This window comes from Felis catus, chromosome D3 (genome assembly GCF_018350175.1).
Source record: "Felis catus isolate Fca126 chromosome D3, F.catus_Fca126_mat1.0, whole genome shotgun sequence".
NCBI lineage: Eukaryota > Metazoa > Chordata > Mammalia > Carnivora > Felidae > Felis > Felis catus.
Genome location: NC_058379.1, coordinates 22,496,072 through 22,511,127, shown reverse-complemented (window position 1 = coordinate 22,511,127; position 15,056 = coordinate 22,496,072). Strand labels below are relative to the sequence as shown.

The 15,056-nt window shown below is 55.5% G+C and overlaps 1 protein-coding gene and 1 long non-coding RNA gene across 18 annotated transcripts; one reads left to right on the top strand and one right to left on the bottom strand.

Annotated features, from left to right (window-relative positions):
* The first annotated feature begins 26 nt into the window (after positions 1 to 26).
* Positions 27 to 14,296, top strand: CCDC157 (coiled-coil domain containing 157). 17 transcript variants are annotated; one of them, XM_045041987.1, is made up of 15 exons: positions 31 to 225; positions 969 to 1,071; positions 1,763 to 1,831; positions 2,722 to 2,835; positions 2,989 to 3,141; positions 5,196 to 5,454; positions 7,213 to 7,384; positions 8,143 to 8,788; positions 9,502 to 9,579; positions 9,954 to 10,144; positions 11,427 to 11,603; positions 11,770 to 11,938; positions 13,009 to 13,148; positions 13,790 to 13,878; positions 13,966 to 14,296. In XM_045041987.1, exons 6-15 carry the CDS (start codon positions 5,207 to 5,209, stop codon positions 14,213 to 14,215), a joined length of 2,160 nt encoding a protein of 719 aa, XP_044897922.1. In that variant the 5' UTR covers positions 31 to 225; positions 969 to 1,071; positions 1,763 to 1,831; positions 2,722 to 2,835; positions 2,989 to 3,141; positions 5,196 to 5,206; the 3' UTR covers positions 14,216 to 14,296. The 17 variants fall into 17 exon arrangements, with proteins under 17 accessions (XP_044897934.1, XP_044897933.1, XP_044897935.1 ...); XM_045041999.1 differs by lacking the exon at positions 2,722 to 2,835 and having other exon boundaries at positions 27 to 225; positions 11,427 to 11,555; XM_045041998.1 differs by lacking the exon at positions 2,722 to 2,835 and having other exon boundaries at positions 28 to 225; positions 11,436 to 11,603.
* LOC109493279 lies at positions 10,339 to 13,036 on the bottom strand. The gene is made up of 2 exons (XR_002147415.3): positions 12,901 to 13,036; positions 10,339 to 11,115 (listed from the first exon to the last, which is right to left on the bottom strand). It is a non-coding gene; the product is annotated as an uncharacterized LOC109493279 (long non-coding RNA).
* Positions 14,297 to 15,056: the final 760 nt, after the last annotated feature.

The window sequence follows — 15,056 nt, the reverse complement described above, 5'->3', positions numbered from 1 at the left end:
GGGCTGCCGGCGCGAGACGCCGTTGCCATGGCAGCGGTCGGGGCACCAGGCTAGGATTTGTAGGCGATCACAGCAGCAGCAGGCGCGCAGGGGACAGTTCATGAGCCGACCAGACACTGGGGCTGAGGCTGCAACGCAGGAGACTGGGGAGACGTCCTATATCACCCTCCGGACACTCTCCGCCCGCACCTCACGACCTTGGCTCCCCTCTCCTTTAGTCCTAAGGTGGGTTCCTCGCTCCCTCACATTGGCCTGTCCCTTTGGAGAGCCCCTTCCCCTCGAGGCTGCCTCTGAAAACCCCGCCTTCCTTCTCCCTTAAACTCCTCTTTTGCTTCAGGTCCACCTCCTCTATACCCCCTTCCCAAGTCCCAAGCCCTAATTCCCACTGGTCCCTTTTCCCGTGGGACTGCCTTTCTTAGGTTCCACCCTCTACCTCCCATAGTCCCGCCCTCAAGCCCCACAGACCAGCTCAAATCAATACCTTTTCAGGTGCGTTCCTGCTGACCCTAGCTTCCCCGAGGCTCACCTCGAATCCCGCCCATTCCACTTCCTCTCCTGAGATACTGTCTTCTTTGTCCCGTCACCCCTCCCTCCCAGCTCCTGAATCCCGGCCGTCTTTTGCCCTGTCTGGATAGTTGAACAGTTTCTTCACCTGTGAAATGGAGCCCGGGTAGGAAGAGATGCCCTCCCAAGTGTCTTACCCCAGCCCTCTTTCTCACACGCACACACTCCATAGCTGGTTTATGTCATTGTTGTTATTATTAATGTAGAACGATGATAGCTAGGATTTATTGACCCTGTGCCAAACACTACATGCTTTACATCACTTATTTCTTATAGCAACTTATTTACAGATGAGAACAGTGAAGTTTTGAGTTGGTGGAGTGGAAATCCAAACCCATTCTTGTTCCTTTACTAGTGCAGCTACTTATTCCTTTGTCTTCATTCAGGTCCTTTATTATCCCCAGGGATCCGGGCAATTAGCAATCCTGAGTCAGAGGCTGTCAACTCGTTTTAGAATTTCCAAAGTGTTTGATGACCTTGAATCTCAGCAGGGGCACTGGCCAGGAGGTAGGCAAGATCTTTTTTTTTTTTTTTTAAACGTTTATTTATTTTTGAGAGAGACAGAATGCGAGCTGGGGAGGGGCAGAAAGATAGGGAGACTCAGAATCCTATGCAGGCTCTAGACTCTGAGCTGTTAGCACAGAGCCTGACGCAGGGCTCAAACCCAAGAACCTCGAGATGATGACCTGAAATGATGACCTAAGCCGAAGTCGGACGCTTAACAGACTGGGCCACCCAGGCACCCCAGAGGTGGGCATAATCTTTACCAGAGGGGTAGGGTCCTATGGCTCAGAGAAGGAAAGAGCTTTCATGTTGAATGGGAGTGGAAGAAAGGCCCCGTCCCTTCTCTGCAAGTCAAAAGTCCACCTTAAGCATGAGGGAACTCAGAGGCAGGGTTAGCTGCTGCTCCTTCCTCAGGGCAATGTTAGCACAATTAGTGCCATCACCTATATGATCTCAGTCAGTACAGGGCTGGCAGCTTCAGGCTGAGGGTTCCACTCAAGACCCAGGAATTACAGAGAAAGACCATGTCAAATGCTTCTTCACTTGACACAAAACTAAGTGGTTCTCAAAACACGTTTGTAACTGCAAATCTCTAGTGTTCAGAAGAAAACGACGGGTGGTAACCTTGGGTATTTTTCAGTGTTGTTTTCCTTTCACATATGACTGATGCTTTGGCATTTGTTCTACTTAACAGAACCAGAGTTCAGGAGTTGGTATCTCAAATGGTCCCAGATGGCAGCTATAGTTATTTGAGGGTGAACAGGTCAGTGTTTCTTGATGTCTTCACAAGCAAGCTCCTGAGTTCCAGGTGCTTTGCCACCTGCATATGCCTCCTGCCAGGATGGGATTGCTTGCCTTATTTATTTCCTCCCTCCCATTCCAGGAAGGAAACCCAGAATCTTTCAGTCTGTTTTTTGTTTGTTTCTGCCTCATTCCTTGGGGATATAAATAAAATCTCACGGGTTGCAATATCTCACAAGAGGCGGTCACCGCGGCAACATGAGTTTGCGGGATGTGGGCCAGTGTGTGTTTATGAGTGTTGTAGGGTGGATACTCATTGCCCCGTGGGTGGAACTGACAGAACTGACACACCAAAGACCTGCCCCCCGTAGGGGTCCTCAGAGGTGGTCCCTGGGGACAGGGCTCTGTGTGTCCTTCTCTGTCTGTATTCTTGACACAGTGCCCAGCGTTCATAGGTGCTCAGTCACCATTTGCTTCGTGAACACACAGGATGTGACCCTCTATACCTGCACTGTCCAGTACAGTAGCCACCAGTCCATGTGGTGGTGCATTTGAAGATGGTGGCTGGTCCAAATTGAAATGTGCTGTGTCACATAGACACTGGATTTTGAGACCGAATGTGGAAAAGACTGTAAAATAATCTCCTTAATAATGTTATTTTGATTTCATGTTGGAGTGAGAGTATTTGGGGTTTATTAGGTTAAATAAAATATATAGTTAAAATTAACTTACCTGTTTCTTTTTACTTTTTTATGGCTAGTAGAAAATTTAAAATCCCATATAAGGCTAGCATTACAATTCTTTTGGACAGTGCTGCTCTAGAAGCAGCATGGCCTGAAGACAGAGCAGAAATGTTGGACTCAAGAATCCTAGCTCCCTGAGTGACCTCGGGTTAATCCCCTAACTTTCCAGAGCCTCAGGTTCCTCACCTGTGTAAAGGAGGCAGATTCAGGAAGTAACACACACTAGGTCCTTGTGGTCAGGGCCTAACACCATTAAAGTACAACCTCTGTGCTCAGGCTTAAGGTAGGTGGCCCCACATGTGCTTTCTCTCACTCCATTCCTCTAGCCTGGGACACCCTCTTCTTCTTCTGGGACAGGCTTCTCCCTGCCCCCACCCCACCCCAGGAAGTCTCCCTGAGTGCCCACTCACTCACTCTTGCCTTCATCCATTCCCAGACACTGAAGAGCTACTTGGGGCCAGCCCTGCACTGGATATAGGAAGCCAGGGACCTGGATGAGCCTCTGACCCTGAACCCCAGAGCCCACAGGCTAGTCTGACAGCCAGACATACTCGGGCATTCAGCTTCACCGGCAGGCACCTGTGCAGAGGTGAGGACAGGGCCCAAGTCCTCTGGGAAGCCAGAGAGGCCAGCTCAGCCCTCAGGAATCACCTCTGGGTGCCTTTGAGCATCCCAGGAGCTGTGGGCACAAGCAGTCCCTCAGGTCTCTCAGCCCAGGTGGCCAGGTCATACCACAGTGAACTTAAAAGACAGTCCATGCACTTGTAGAGAAACAGACTGCTAACTACAAATAATTATTCAAATAATAATTCAGTGCCAGTGTGGTGTATGCTGGGAGGGAAAAGAACAGAGTGCTCTGAGAATGTGTAACAGGTGAACTCACCTGGCCTCGGGACCTGAAGGAATGTGTCTTATCTAGAGAAAGTGTCGGAAGGTGAGGGCACATTCTGGATGGTAAAATGCTGAAGTGGGAACAGACCACACAGGGGCAGAGCCCAAGGAAGTGTTCCAGTGTTTATGCTGTAGAAAGCCATTCAAGAGTTCTAGGCTGGGGGGGTGAGTTGCCTTTTAAATGATCACTCTGGCCATATACAGAATGAATGGACGAGGTGGTGCTGGGCAGAGGGACGAGGGTGACTCCTAAGGGAGGCGGTGGCGGTGGTCTAGGGAGAAGATGGGGTGTGGAGCAGCACTAACGAACACGGTGGTGGGTTCTCAGTGTGGTCTGGACACAGGATTGGCAGCACTAGGCGCTTGGATGTGAGGGTAAAGGAAGGGAGTACAAGGAAGTGTCCAGCTGCACATAGTGGGGGTGCCATTTTCTGAGATGAGTGAGGTTGGGATAGAAATAGGTTGGAGGAAGAGAAACTTCTGTACCAGGCCTGGACTTGCTGGGAATCAGGGAAACCAACCATGACCTAAATACTGCCCAAGCAGCCCATGCAGGGAAGGGAAGAGCTATGGTACAAGAAGTGCTTTCTGCTGCTAAGAAACTCACAAAGGACAAGAGACCCTGCTGCAGGGTGGGGAAGAACCAGGGCTGCCCAGCTCTGAACAGAGGGAAGAGGGTGAAACTGGCAGGGCATGCGATGAGCCACTGGAGGGGCAGGACAGTGTCATGCTTTTCTACCTTCTGAATCAAGGACCAGGGACCATTTGTCACTTTCTTCAGATGTCCACAGATTCCAGAGATGGACAAGAAGCATTCTGTATGGGCTGCAGGGGGAAAGGGGACATATAGAAGGCAGGCAGTGGCTCCAGACAAGGATGGTCTTTGTTGTTGCTACTGCTAATAATAGTAATCACAAGAATAATGTTTATTATTGCTTGAGCACTTTTACTGGTGTCTTGCCCTAGAGGGTGGTCAGGGAGGGCTTCCTGAAGGAGGTGATATCCAGGAAGCCCAAAGGATGAGAGGAATTAGCGGGGTGATGGGAATTGAATGGGGAAAGCATGATATAGACAGAGAGACAGATCGGGCCCAGGTTTAGAAATGAGTGCTGGCACTTGAACTGCTGTTTGGAGCTGATGGTGGTTGGGACGCAGAGTATGGCGGTGGGGGAGATGTGGCCAGAGGTGGCCTTTCTCCCAAGGGAGTCCTGAGGGGTGTTAGCCGGTGTGACATGCTCGGGTCGGGTTTGGCCCAGATCTCTAGAGCTGAAGTGCGTCAATTGGAGGGATCAGACCTGCGGCCCTGCTGGAAGATGCTGCAGCTGTCCAGGCAGGAGCTGACAGTGGCCCAGCATGATCCAGCCCTTCCTGTCACCCTGTAACTACCACTCTCTTTTAGGTGTCAGTTGCCTGTTCAGTGGTTTGCTCAGGGAGAGAAGGACTATAGGTAGTTGTTCATAGCTGTATCTGCCCAGCCTTTAGCAGGGGTCTGGCACACCTGGGCCCTTGGAGGGACTCCTGGAGCTATGGAATTGGCAGTGTGGGCATTGCGTTGGGGGGATGAGAGGGACTTTGGTAAAGTCTACCCACCAGCAGGTACCAAAGGGCCCATGACCCAGGCCTGGGAAAGACTTTTCCCCAGGGTCTAGGTTGGACTTTCGGCCTAAGAACAGGGCAGATCGGGGTTTTAGGAAGTTTCCTCCAGCAGCAGCCACATGGCTCTGGCTAACGGGGATCCTCTCTGCTCAGCAGGAGCCACGAGGATGGCGCACTTGCTGGGCAGCCAGTCCTGCATGGACAGCCTGCGCAAGGACCTCACCGACTTACAGGGCGCCATTGTGGATGTGTTCTCTCGTGCTGGGCCTGTGCGCTTCCCCTCCTGGAAGTTCCCTGACCGTGTGGCTTGCGACCTGGACATGGTGGCCCTGCTAGAGCACTATGACCATGTGCCAGGTGACCCCGAGTTCACGCAGCTGTCCCATGCTGTTCTGCTGGAGCTGGTCATAGACAGGTGAGGGCCTCCACCAAACCTGGTGATCTCAGGATGCTGGCATCTGCCCCTTAAACCAGTAGACCAGCCTTGGGATCCCCCTCAGCAGGGATAATGTTGGTGACAATAATCACCTTTAACTGAGTACCTGTCAGGAGGCTGTTCAGTTCAAGGCCCTCATAGTGATCTCTTCTGTCACGTGCTGTACTTTCCTATTGTGCCTGCCTCAGGGGGTTGCCAGCAACCTCCCCCCCTCCCCGACCCCACCACAACAACTGCCTCTCCAGCTGCCGTCGCTGCCTCCTCAGGGTTTCTGTGCCTTGGGGACACCACGGCTGCTGCTCAGAGTTTCCATCCCAGGCTCTTTTTCCTGGTGTCTTGTGGGCTATGCTATTCTCTGTGTCACAAGGTCAGACATGGGATATGTTTTTCCAGATTCTGGCCCTGCTGGGAAGAGGCCAGCAGATTGCCCTGAAGCCCCTCCACTTCCACACTATCATTAAACGCAACATGGTCATCAGGCTTCCACTTCCTGGGGCCCGAAACCCAGGCTCCCTGTGCTCCAAATCCATACACGTACCGAAGTCATGGGGCCTGACAGGCAAGGACACCAGCGGTCTGGGGATGACCTGCCTGGGGACAGAGAAGCCAGGGTAACCACTTAGAAGAACCCCCAGTATGAAAGCATTATTTGGAGCCTGTGAAAGGCTAAACACGGATAAGCACAGAACACACCTTCCTTCCTCTGTGCCTTTACATACACTGTGCCCTCTGCTCGAGCACCCCTGCCCAGCCCTTCCTGGTCCGGCCAAGCCCCACTCATCCATCAAGGCCCAGTCTACCTATGCCTCTGGGGAAGCTGTTGCTGACATGTCTTCTCCACTCCCTCTGTCAAGGCCATGCTCTGTCTTCTTTCCAGGCTCTTCCCCCTGCCCCCCACCCCCCACCCCACCAGTGCTGCCCAGCCCTGCAGCAGACACAGCTGTTCCCATTCACAGAGGAAGACACCTTGGCCCAGAAAGGGGTGGGCCCTGGAGGCATTTGGTGCATCCTCCCCAGGCCTTCTCCGCCCAAGGCCCCGGTGGGTTTAGGATGACCCTTCTGCACTCGGAACAAGACAAGGTGGCTTACCTGCCCAGTATGCTCTGTAAACATAATTCCTCTTCCTTTAAAATAGCTTGGTTCCCATGCAGATCCAAGCTCATCCTTCTAATGCCTCTCTTTCTTAAAAGTAGCCTGACTCTAATTTTGAACACTGAGGTTAACATAAACACCCAGCTGTCTTCATGTGTCCCATGTCACAGGAGTAGCTTGCCCTGCAGGAGACCCTGACTAGAATCAGGAAACTCCAGGGCACGCCTGCCCTGCATGCTCGCCCTGAAGCTGTGGGCAGGCCCTTTCCCCTCTCAGAGTCTCTGCTCTGTCCTCTGTAAGGTGAAGGCTCTGAGCCATGTGATGTAATGCAGCCACCCACCCAGCACCTTCCGAGCACTCACAGCACAACTGAAGCAAGACCCTGTCTCCCAGAGCATCCCAGTGTAGTGGGGAACAGCCAGGTAGCAGTGCTGTTACCCAGGAAGCCTGGAAGAGGCCCCCAAGCGCAGCCCTCAGGGAGGGCTTCCTAGAGGAAGTGGCTCTTGGATTGGGTTTGAAGCTGGTCCAGTAGAGCACATTTTAAGGCCCTCTAAGTCCTCAGAGCCAGAGGCTGCTAGTTGCATGGTGTGTAGGTATGCCTGCACCAGGCTCTACCCTAGCTGACCCTCCCGTCTCTGCCCACAGGCTCCTGCTGCTGCTTCAGAGCTGTGCCAGCTACTTGGAGAACCTTGGTTCAGAGCAAACGGTGCCCTCTGCCCAGGCCGTGGGGCGCTGCATGTCTGTGGGGCTCACAGCGCGGTGCTTTTGGAACAGCCTACTGAGGCTGGGCATGCTCTACAAGCAGGCAGCCCCACAGGTGGGTTGGCTCCCCCCCACTCCCCAACCATGGCCACCCTCATACCTGCCGCAGTCCCAGCTTCCTTGCACACCATGTGTGTACCACATCCTTTGCTGGCCCCATGCTTCCTGAAGGAGATAGTATCAACTCTGGAGCCTTCCTATCAATGCCAAATATAGTACGCAGTTAGCAATGCAGGCCTCAGGGGTCATGTCTGGGCTACCTGGCTCTGCTCTTTATGCATGGGACTTTGGGGAAAATCCCTACCTACTCTGAACCTCAGTTTGTTCATCTGTACAGTGGGAATAATAGCAATTCCTACCTCTCGGGGCGTTGTTGGGTAATACTGTTAATGTTAGCCCCATTTGTTATGGCTTATCTCGTAATCTTCACAAATCCCCAGTGAAGGGGAGGAAAGGAAACAGGGGGGAGGAAAGGAAACAGGGAGGAAAGGAAAACTGCGAGCAGCTACGGTGACCTGACAGCAAGCAAGTCCACTAGGCAAGACCCCAGTAACTGGCAGCTGCAGCTTCACTGTTAGACACCTAATGCCATGCATGTAACTACACGGAGCCTAGGGCAGGGGGCAGCAGAGAAGGGGCCTTGGCTTGGTAAATTGAGGCAGTAGAAAGGAGAAGTTTCTCTCTCTCATTCACATTGGTGTCAGATAATGAGGGTCTGAATATCAGGAGAGGCTGTCACAATATCCCCAGGAAACTGGTCACCTTCCAGGCCTGTCTCCCTCATCTGCTTTCCCTTTCTTTTCCTGACCACAGAAAAGGGTAAACCAAGGGGAGACCCTCACCTCCAAGCCCACAGCCAAGGGTGAGCCAGCCAGGAGCCCTGAATTTGTGACTGCCAAGTTCATCAAGCCCCCCTCCCCAATGCCGGGCTCGCCCCAGACCTGCCAGGAGCCAGACAGCCTCCCTGCCAGAGTATCCCTGCAATGTCCAGCCAGGACCGTCAAGAACAGTAGGAACGTCCACTCCCAGACTGTGGAGACGGCCCTGGTGCCCTGTGATGCATGCATCAGTGTCCAGGGAAGCCTGCGGGAGGTGGGCAACATGGTCATCAGCCTATGTCAGAGCCAGAACTTGCCCTCGTCCTTAGGCCAGTTCCAGCAGCTGGTGCAGGACAACATGGGGCTCAGGCCGCTGCCGGCCGCCACCATGGGCCACTGGGCGGCAGAGCAGAGCAAAGACCTGACACGCCTCAGTAAGCATGTGGGGGCCCTCGCTCAGCTTGTTGGGCCCCTTAGGGCCCAGCTGGAGGAGGCTGAGGGCCAGAAGGATGGACTGAGGAAGCAGGTGGGCGAGCTGGAGCAGGCACTGCAGCAGGAGCAGGGGGAACGGCGGCGACAGGCAGATGAAGCCGCGCAGCACCTGGTGGAGTGGGAGCACAACAAGCAGCAACTGCTCACAGGTCTGTGCCCCAGACCCCGGACCCTTAGTGCCCAAGGCTCTGCTATGGCCTTAGCGCGGGCTCTCCCAGAAGCGGCCCCCACAACAGGGCTGCAGGTATCAGTAGTTGGTGTAAAGAAACCCAGGCTAAGGAGTGGGCAAGAGACACAGAGGGAAGGCAACTCATCAAGCTGGTGACACTGCAGGCAACTGGAGCTTGATCCCAACGGGGAACACTGGAGCTGGTGGTATAGAACACGCACCTCAGAGCTGCCCCATAGGAGGGTGAGGGAGCCAGGGAATTAATCCACTCACTCCGGTGTCGCTGAAGTAGCTCCTGGCAGAGCTACTCCCCTGGCACCTCCAGCCAGCAGAGCAGCCTCTTTGGCTTCAGTGGAAGCCGTCAGGCAAAGGTATAGCTATGGCACCAGAAATGGGCCAGCACCCACTGATGCGGTGTGGCCTGACGGATTTGGGCAAGCCACTGCCTTTTCTCAGCCTGTTGCCTCTGTGGAGGACACTAAGGCCCAGAGAGGTATAGAAGCATGGCAGTCAGCCAGTAGATAGGGCAAATGGGGGCCCAGGCCTCCTGGCATCTCCCTAGAGCTTCTACAAGCTCAGGGAGCCCCTCTGCACGGCAACAGCTGCCACTGCTTTGCAGGGTACACCGGGTGTGAAGGCACTGGCCAGGGCCAAGGGAGCCTCTGAAAGACCCCTCTCTCTCGGCTGCCATAGAAACAAGTGACCTCAGGATGAAGGTGGCCACCCTGGAGAGGGAGCTGAAGCAGCAACAGGAGTCCATGCAGGCTGTGGGTGAGGAGTCCCATTGTGTGGCCCTGAACCCCGTGCCATGTGCTCGGTGGTGCAGCAGGATGAGCACCCTCCATCTCTGTCCCCTGGGCTTCTGGGGCAGAGAAAGGGAACCACAAGGAGAGTGGGCCTGACTGGCCACGCTGTTGGGTGATGGCCAGAGTTGGGGTGCCACTTCCCGCCCAAAGAGCACCTTCTATTTTCACAACCCACTTCAGGCAGCGTTCAGGGCCCCATTTTGTGGCTGAGGACACTGAGACCCAGAGATGAGACCCCTCCGCACCCCACCTCAGGTCCCATCCGGGTCAGAGGCAGCACAGGGACTTGCACCCAGGCTTCCCTGCACTACCCTTTCCCATGCCCACCCAATCCTGCAGAGACCAAGGCCCGGCAGCTTCAAGAGGAGGCCGAGCGCAGGGCAGAGGCCGAGAGGCAGGTACACCGGCTGGAGGAGCAGGTGCAGGTGCTGGCAGGGCGGCTGGATGGGGCCAGCCAGCAGATCCGCTGGGCCAGCACAGAGCTGGACAAGGAGAAAGCCCGAGTTGACAGCATGGTCCGCCACCAGGAGGTGAGGCCCCCAGCACTGGAGGGTATCTGCAACATGGGCTGCAGGAAGAGAGAGCTCCATTGGTGGGGTGTGGGGGGTTATCCGTGTAGGGTACCTACTCCCCAGCATGCACCCAGGTTGTTTGATTTTTACCAAGAGTCTGAGCCTTTCCCTGAGCCCTGGGCCCTGGGGAAACAGTGATCCAGGAACAGATATAGCCAAAGGAGGCCTTGTTCTGGAGGAGCTCCCCACCCAGTGAGGACAAGCAGTTGGGCCACCGTAGTTCTGCTGCCAGATGGCTAACGGGCAGGAAAAGTACTGCAGGAGTCTACAGAGGGACAGGCACATCTGCCTGTGGGAGTCCAGGATGGCTTCTGGGAGGAAGTGGCCTTTAAACTGGATGCCAAGGGCTGGTGATTAGTCCATCAGTCAGAGGAAGGATAGGGAGGGCAAGGGTGAGCCGAAGCCCAGAATACAGCTGTGCCCTCGGCATTGGGGCCTTGCAGGAACCCTCAAGAGTATGGCTGAGGGAGCAAGTAACCTGCCACCTAGAGAAGGGGATAGGTCTGGGGACTGTCCTGACTGTTCTTAGTCTCAGAGGCTCATTTGGGAAGCCAAGACCCCAGGTGGAAGTCCCCAGCATCAGGCATGGCCCAGTATGGGAAAGCCTGTCAACTGCAAGCAGGTGCTTTTCTCAGTGCCCTGCAAACAGTCATGGTCACCGTGCATCAGGTGTGTGTAGTGATCCAGATGGTAGGCTTCAGCCTCTGGAGCCCTCTTGTTCTTATTCCTCATCACAACAGAAGGAGGCAGATACTCTTGTCTCTTGTCAATTGACTCTTGTCAATTAAGGAAATTGCCAAAGCTGCACAGCTAGCCAGAGGTAGAGCCAGGACTCAGAACGGACCAGCTTTGGTTCTTCCTGCTTTGCACTCAGTGGGTGTCAGGAAATGTGGGTCCCAAGTGACATGGGCTGATGGGACACTGAAGACCTAAGGAGAAGAAGAAAAGCGTATTGCCCAGAATGCCTCTCCGAGTGGAGACTGTGACTGTAAAGAAGGGGGCGAGACTGATAATGAATTGGCCAACTGCTCTGCAGGTTGGGGGGCTTGGCCCTGACTGGCCTGGGGGTATACATTAGGGTATACAGCTGTGTTCCCTGTGCCCCTTCTTCTGCATGCTTGTGCACAGCTTCCCCTCTACACAGGCAGGGCACAAGGGAGAGGGCTTGGAGGGTCAAAGATACCATAGCCTTCTTTGTACCAGCTGGCTGGGCCTCACCCGCCTGCCCACCCCGGCTCAGTCCCTGCAGTCCAAACAGCGAGCCCTGCTGCAGCAGCTGGACAGCCTGGACCAGGAACGTGAGGAGTTGCGGGGCAGCCTGGACGAGGCCGAGGCCCAGCGGGCCCACGTGGAGGAGCAGCTGCAGAATGTACGGAGCGAGAGGGAGCAGGGGCAGAGCCAGCTCCTGGCCCAGCAGGTGGGAGCGGGCAAGGCAAGGGTGTGGGATGGCTCTTCCCTTTCACCAGAGGGGTATCCAGCCAGCTGAGTGCCTGTGGGCCAGTCCCCTGTCTGGAAGGGAAGGGGGTGTCCCCAGGGGAGTCAGGAGCCATTCCTTGGACAAGACGAGGCTCTCCCTGCCCCAGGAGCTACTGCAGAGCCTGCAGCGGGAGAAGCAAAGCCTGGAGCAGACCACGACAGATCTGCAGTTGACCATATCAGGGATGGAACAGGAGCTCGTGGAGCTGAGGGAGCGGGAGCGACTGCTGGTGGCCTTCCCAGACCTGCACAGACCCATCGAGGCCCAGATCCCAAGTAGGGACCCAGAGGTGGTGGAAAGGGCATATCAGGGCCCGGACGGGCAGCTGAGGGTTCACCTGGGCAAGACACTGGGTCTGCAACTCCCCAGCCTGCAGCGTGGCCCCTACCTAGCTCCCAGGACACACAGTGCATCATCCACTCTGTGTAGATGGGGACACAGAAGCCCAGAGGTGAGGTGACCTCCCACTGTCACACAGCTGAGTCCAATGTACAGTTGTAACACTGCAGCCTGTGTTCTTTGCCATGTCACATGCCAGTCCTTGCTCAACTTCCTCGTGTCCCCCATCCTGGTGTCTCCCCAAACCACACCACGGAGCCAGCTCCAGGGGTACAGCCCCAGTTGTCCAGTGTCATGCAGCCCATGGCACAGGAGTGCTAGTTACCCATCTTAGCAGAGGACTGGATGCCAGGCAACCTGGGTTCTCATTCCAGCCCCTCCAGCCCTCACCCAAATGGATGGGGGTGAATCCATTTGCAAGGCTGCCAGGAAGATCCACCACAATTTAGTGGTCCTGAGCACTGTGTTCCAGGCCCTTCCACTGTCCCTTCATCTGCCCCACAAGGCGGGCAAGAGCCCTTTTACAAACCGTGAAACTGAGAGCCACAGCAAGCAACAACTTGCTCAGGTTCATAGAGTCAGAGAAGAAACCTCCATCCCCCAAGTGGTGAGAAAGAACGTCTTTGCTGAATTCCTGTGACTCATACCCAAGAAGAGCTGGCTGTGTGACTTTGGACAGCTCACTGTCTCTCTGGCTCTCTGAAAACAGGCGGCTTTGGCAGAGATTCACTCTCTTGCCTAGTTACAAAGTCTTCAGTGAGCTGGAGGTCCCACCCAGCTGTCAGATTCTACAATGCTGCAGTCACCTCCCAGCTAGTCGGGGTGGGAAGCAGAGACAAGGCCTCAGGAGAAGGAAGATGAGGTGGAAGGCTCAGTGCACTGACTGTGCTCAGCTCACCTGTGCTTGCCAGGCCACCAACCCAAGCCATACCTCAGCTGGCATGTGTGCCCTCTGAGGTCCTGTTCCACGGGTTGGGGTGAGGTACCAGAGAGCTTGTCTCCATAGGCTCCGGCAATGTTACAGACGACATGGAGAGGCAGGTGCAGGCCAACGACATTCGCATCCGGGTCCTGCAGGAGGAGAATGGGCGGCTCCGGTCTATGCTGTCCAAAATCCGGGAAGTAGCCCAGCAGGGCGGCCTTAAGGTGGGCATCCTGGCTCCCCAACCTGAGAGGGACGACCCTTGGAGACTTGGAGGAGGTACCTAACTGGCAGGTCTTCAGACCCCACCCTGGGAACCTGTTGATTGGTAGGAATCACCGACTCCACATCACCCTTTTGCCCTTGCTGTGGGCCTTTCACCTGGCCCAGGTACTGGAGCTTCTTCTGTCCTTGGTGTGCCCTCTTCTCCCATTGCCCTGTCAGGACACAGGCAGGTAGCACCCATTTACTGAGGGCCCACAGTGTGCCAGGCCTCTCCTGGCAGGTAACCTGCATGACTGGGGACTAGGTGGTCCCTGCCCAGAAAGGGGAAGGAAGCCTGCCTCATCACGTGGCTTACACAGGTTTCAAGCAGGCATGAGAGTGTTACAGTGCCTGCCAGCTCCGAATTTCCCCCTCCAGTCCTTGGTACTTCTATTTCAAGTGCAACCTGGAGCTTGTCAGAAAGCAAAACGTCCCACACTTACTGCAGCTGAGGTAGCCCTGGAAGGCTTCCCAAACCCTGCCCCTCAGAGGAAGGGTGTGGGTACAGGTTTGGGCCCTCCCTCTCCTCCATGGTGATGATACCCTCTCTGAACAGTACAGAGAACTTCCTGAGCCTTTCTGATATTGGGTTTTTTTGCAGCTGATTCCACAGGACCAGCTCTGGGCCCCTCACAACAAGGGCATCCACGGAGCAGCGCCCCTGGCCCAGGCCCAGAACACATCCCCAGGGTGAGTAAGGCTTTGCCAGAGGTGGGGCAGATAGGTGGGCTGGTCCCCCTTACTCACAGGGGATCTTGCCATCTGGTCCTCCCTCAGGCCCCCGGACAGGCAGCACCTGCCCAGCAGCAGGACAGCCAGTGCGGGCAGGACTCTACCGTGCCAGCTCCGGGCATCCCCACCTCAGCAGCCCTGCAGCCGGCCCAGCAAGCCCTCCTTGGAGGACATGACCCACTCGACCAACTGTGCTCAGAACCCCATCCGGGCCTTGGCCAGGCTGAGGAGGAGACTGTCACCAGGCCAACGCCAGGCCAGCCCTGCACATCAGCCCCAAGAGCGGCCCACGTAGCCTGCTGTGGGGTGGGGCTAGAGGGCAGGTGTCTGGCAACCCACTCAATGTAATAAAGCCTTGGCCATCTGCCCACAGCAACCTTGATCTCAAAGCCCTGGCTGAGCCAGGGGAAGAGTCCTTCCTTCCCCTTTCTGGGCAGGGACCACCTAGTCCCCAGTCATGCAGGTTACCTGCCAGGAGAGGCCTGGCACACTGTGGGCCCTCAGTAAATGGGTGCTACCTGCCTGTGTCCTGACAGGGCAATGGGAGAAGAGGGCACACCAAGGACAGAAAGAAGCTCCAGTACCTGGGCCAGGTGAAAGGCCCACAGCAAGGGCAAAAGGGTGATGTGGAGTCGGTGATTCCTACCAATGAAGAGCAAGGTCAGGGTAGGGGGTATGTCAGGGAAGGAGAGCAGCTGCCAAGGTGGGCCCAGTGAGGATGTATGAGGCAGAAGGGTGTAAGAGAACAGGGTCCCGGCTCTGGGCTCACAGAAGCAGGCAGAGGGCAGGGAAGCCTTCCCCAGCCCCAGACTGGGCCTGGGACCTCCTGCCCCAGCTCTGAATCTGGGATGAGGACATTAAGGACCCAAGAAAGGCAGCCCTCCTTTTACCGAGGATCTGTTCACCTTCAAGAAATGTAGGCGTTTTCTAAATCCAGGAGGTTGGATTCCTAGAAGGCAGGGCAAGGCCTCATCTAATCAGACACCCAGCAAGCCCTGGCTTCCCAGGCCTGTCTCCTAAGACCTGGGCATAGATGCTACCAGCCACACCAGGCCCATGGTCCAGTTTTCCTCACGAAGCCTCCAGCCTGCCCTAAGTTACCTCATCAGTGAAGGATAAGCTCTAAGGCCTTACTG

What these genes read in the sequence shown, in the direction of transcription:
- CCDC157 (XM_045041997.1), top strand. Translation starts at nt 5,207, where the DNA reads ATGGCGCACTTGCTGGGCAGCCAGTCCTGCATGGACAGCCTGCGCAAG. An exon ending in GCATGGTCCGCCACCAGGAG is followed by an intron (nt 10,145 to 11,426) that starts GTGAGGCCCCCA and finishes ACCCCGGCTCAG; the next exon opens with TCCCTGCAGTCCAAACAGCG. An exon ending in GCCCAGAACACATCCCCAGG is followed by an intron (nt 13,879 to 13,965) that starts GTGAGTAAGGCT and finishes GTCCTCCCTCAG; the next exon opens with GCCCCCGGACAGGCAGCACC.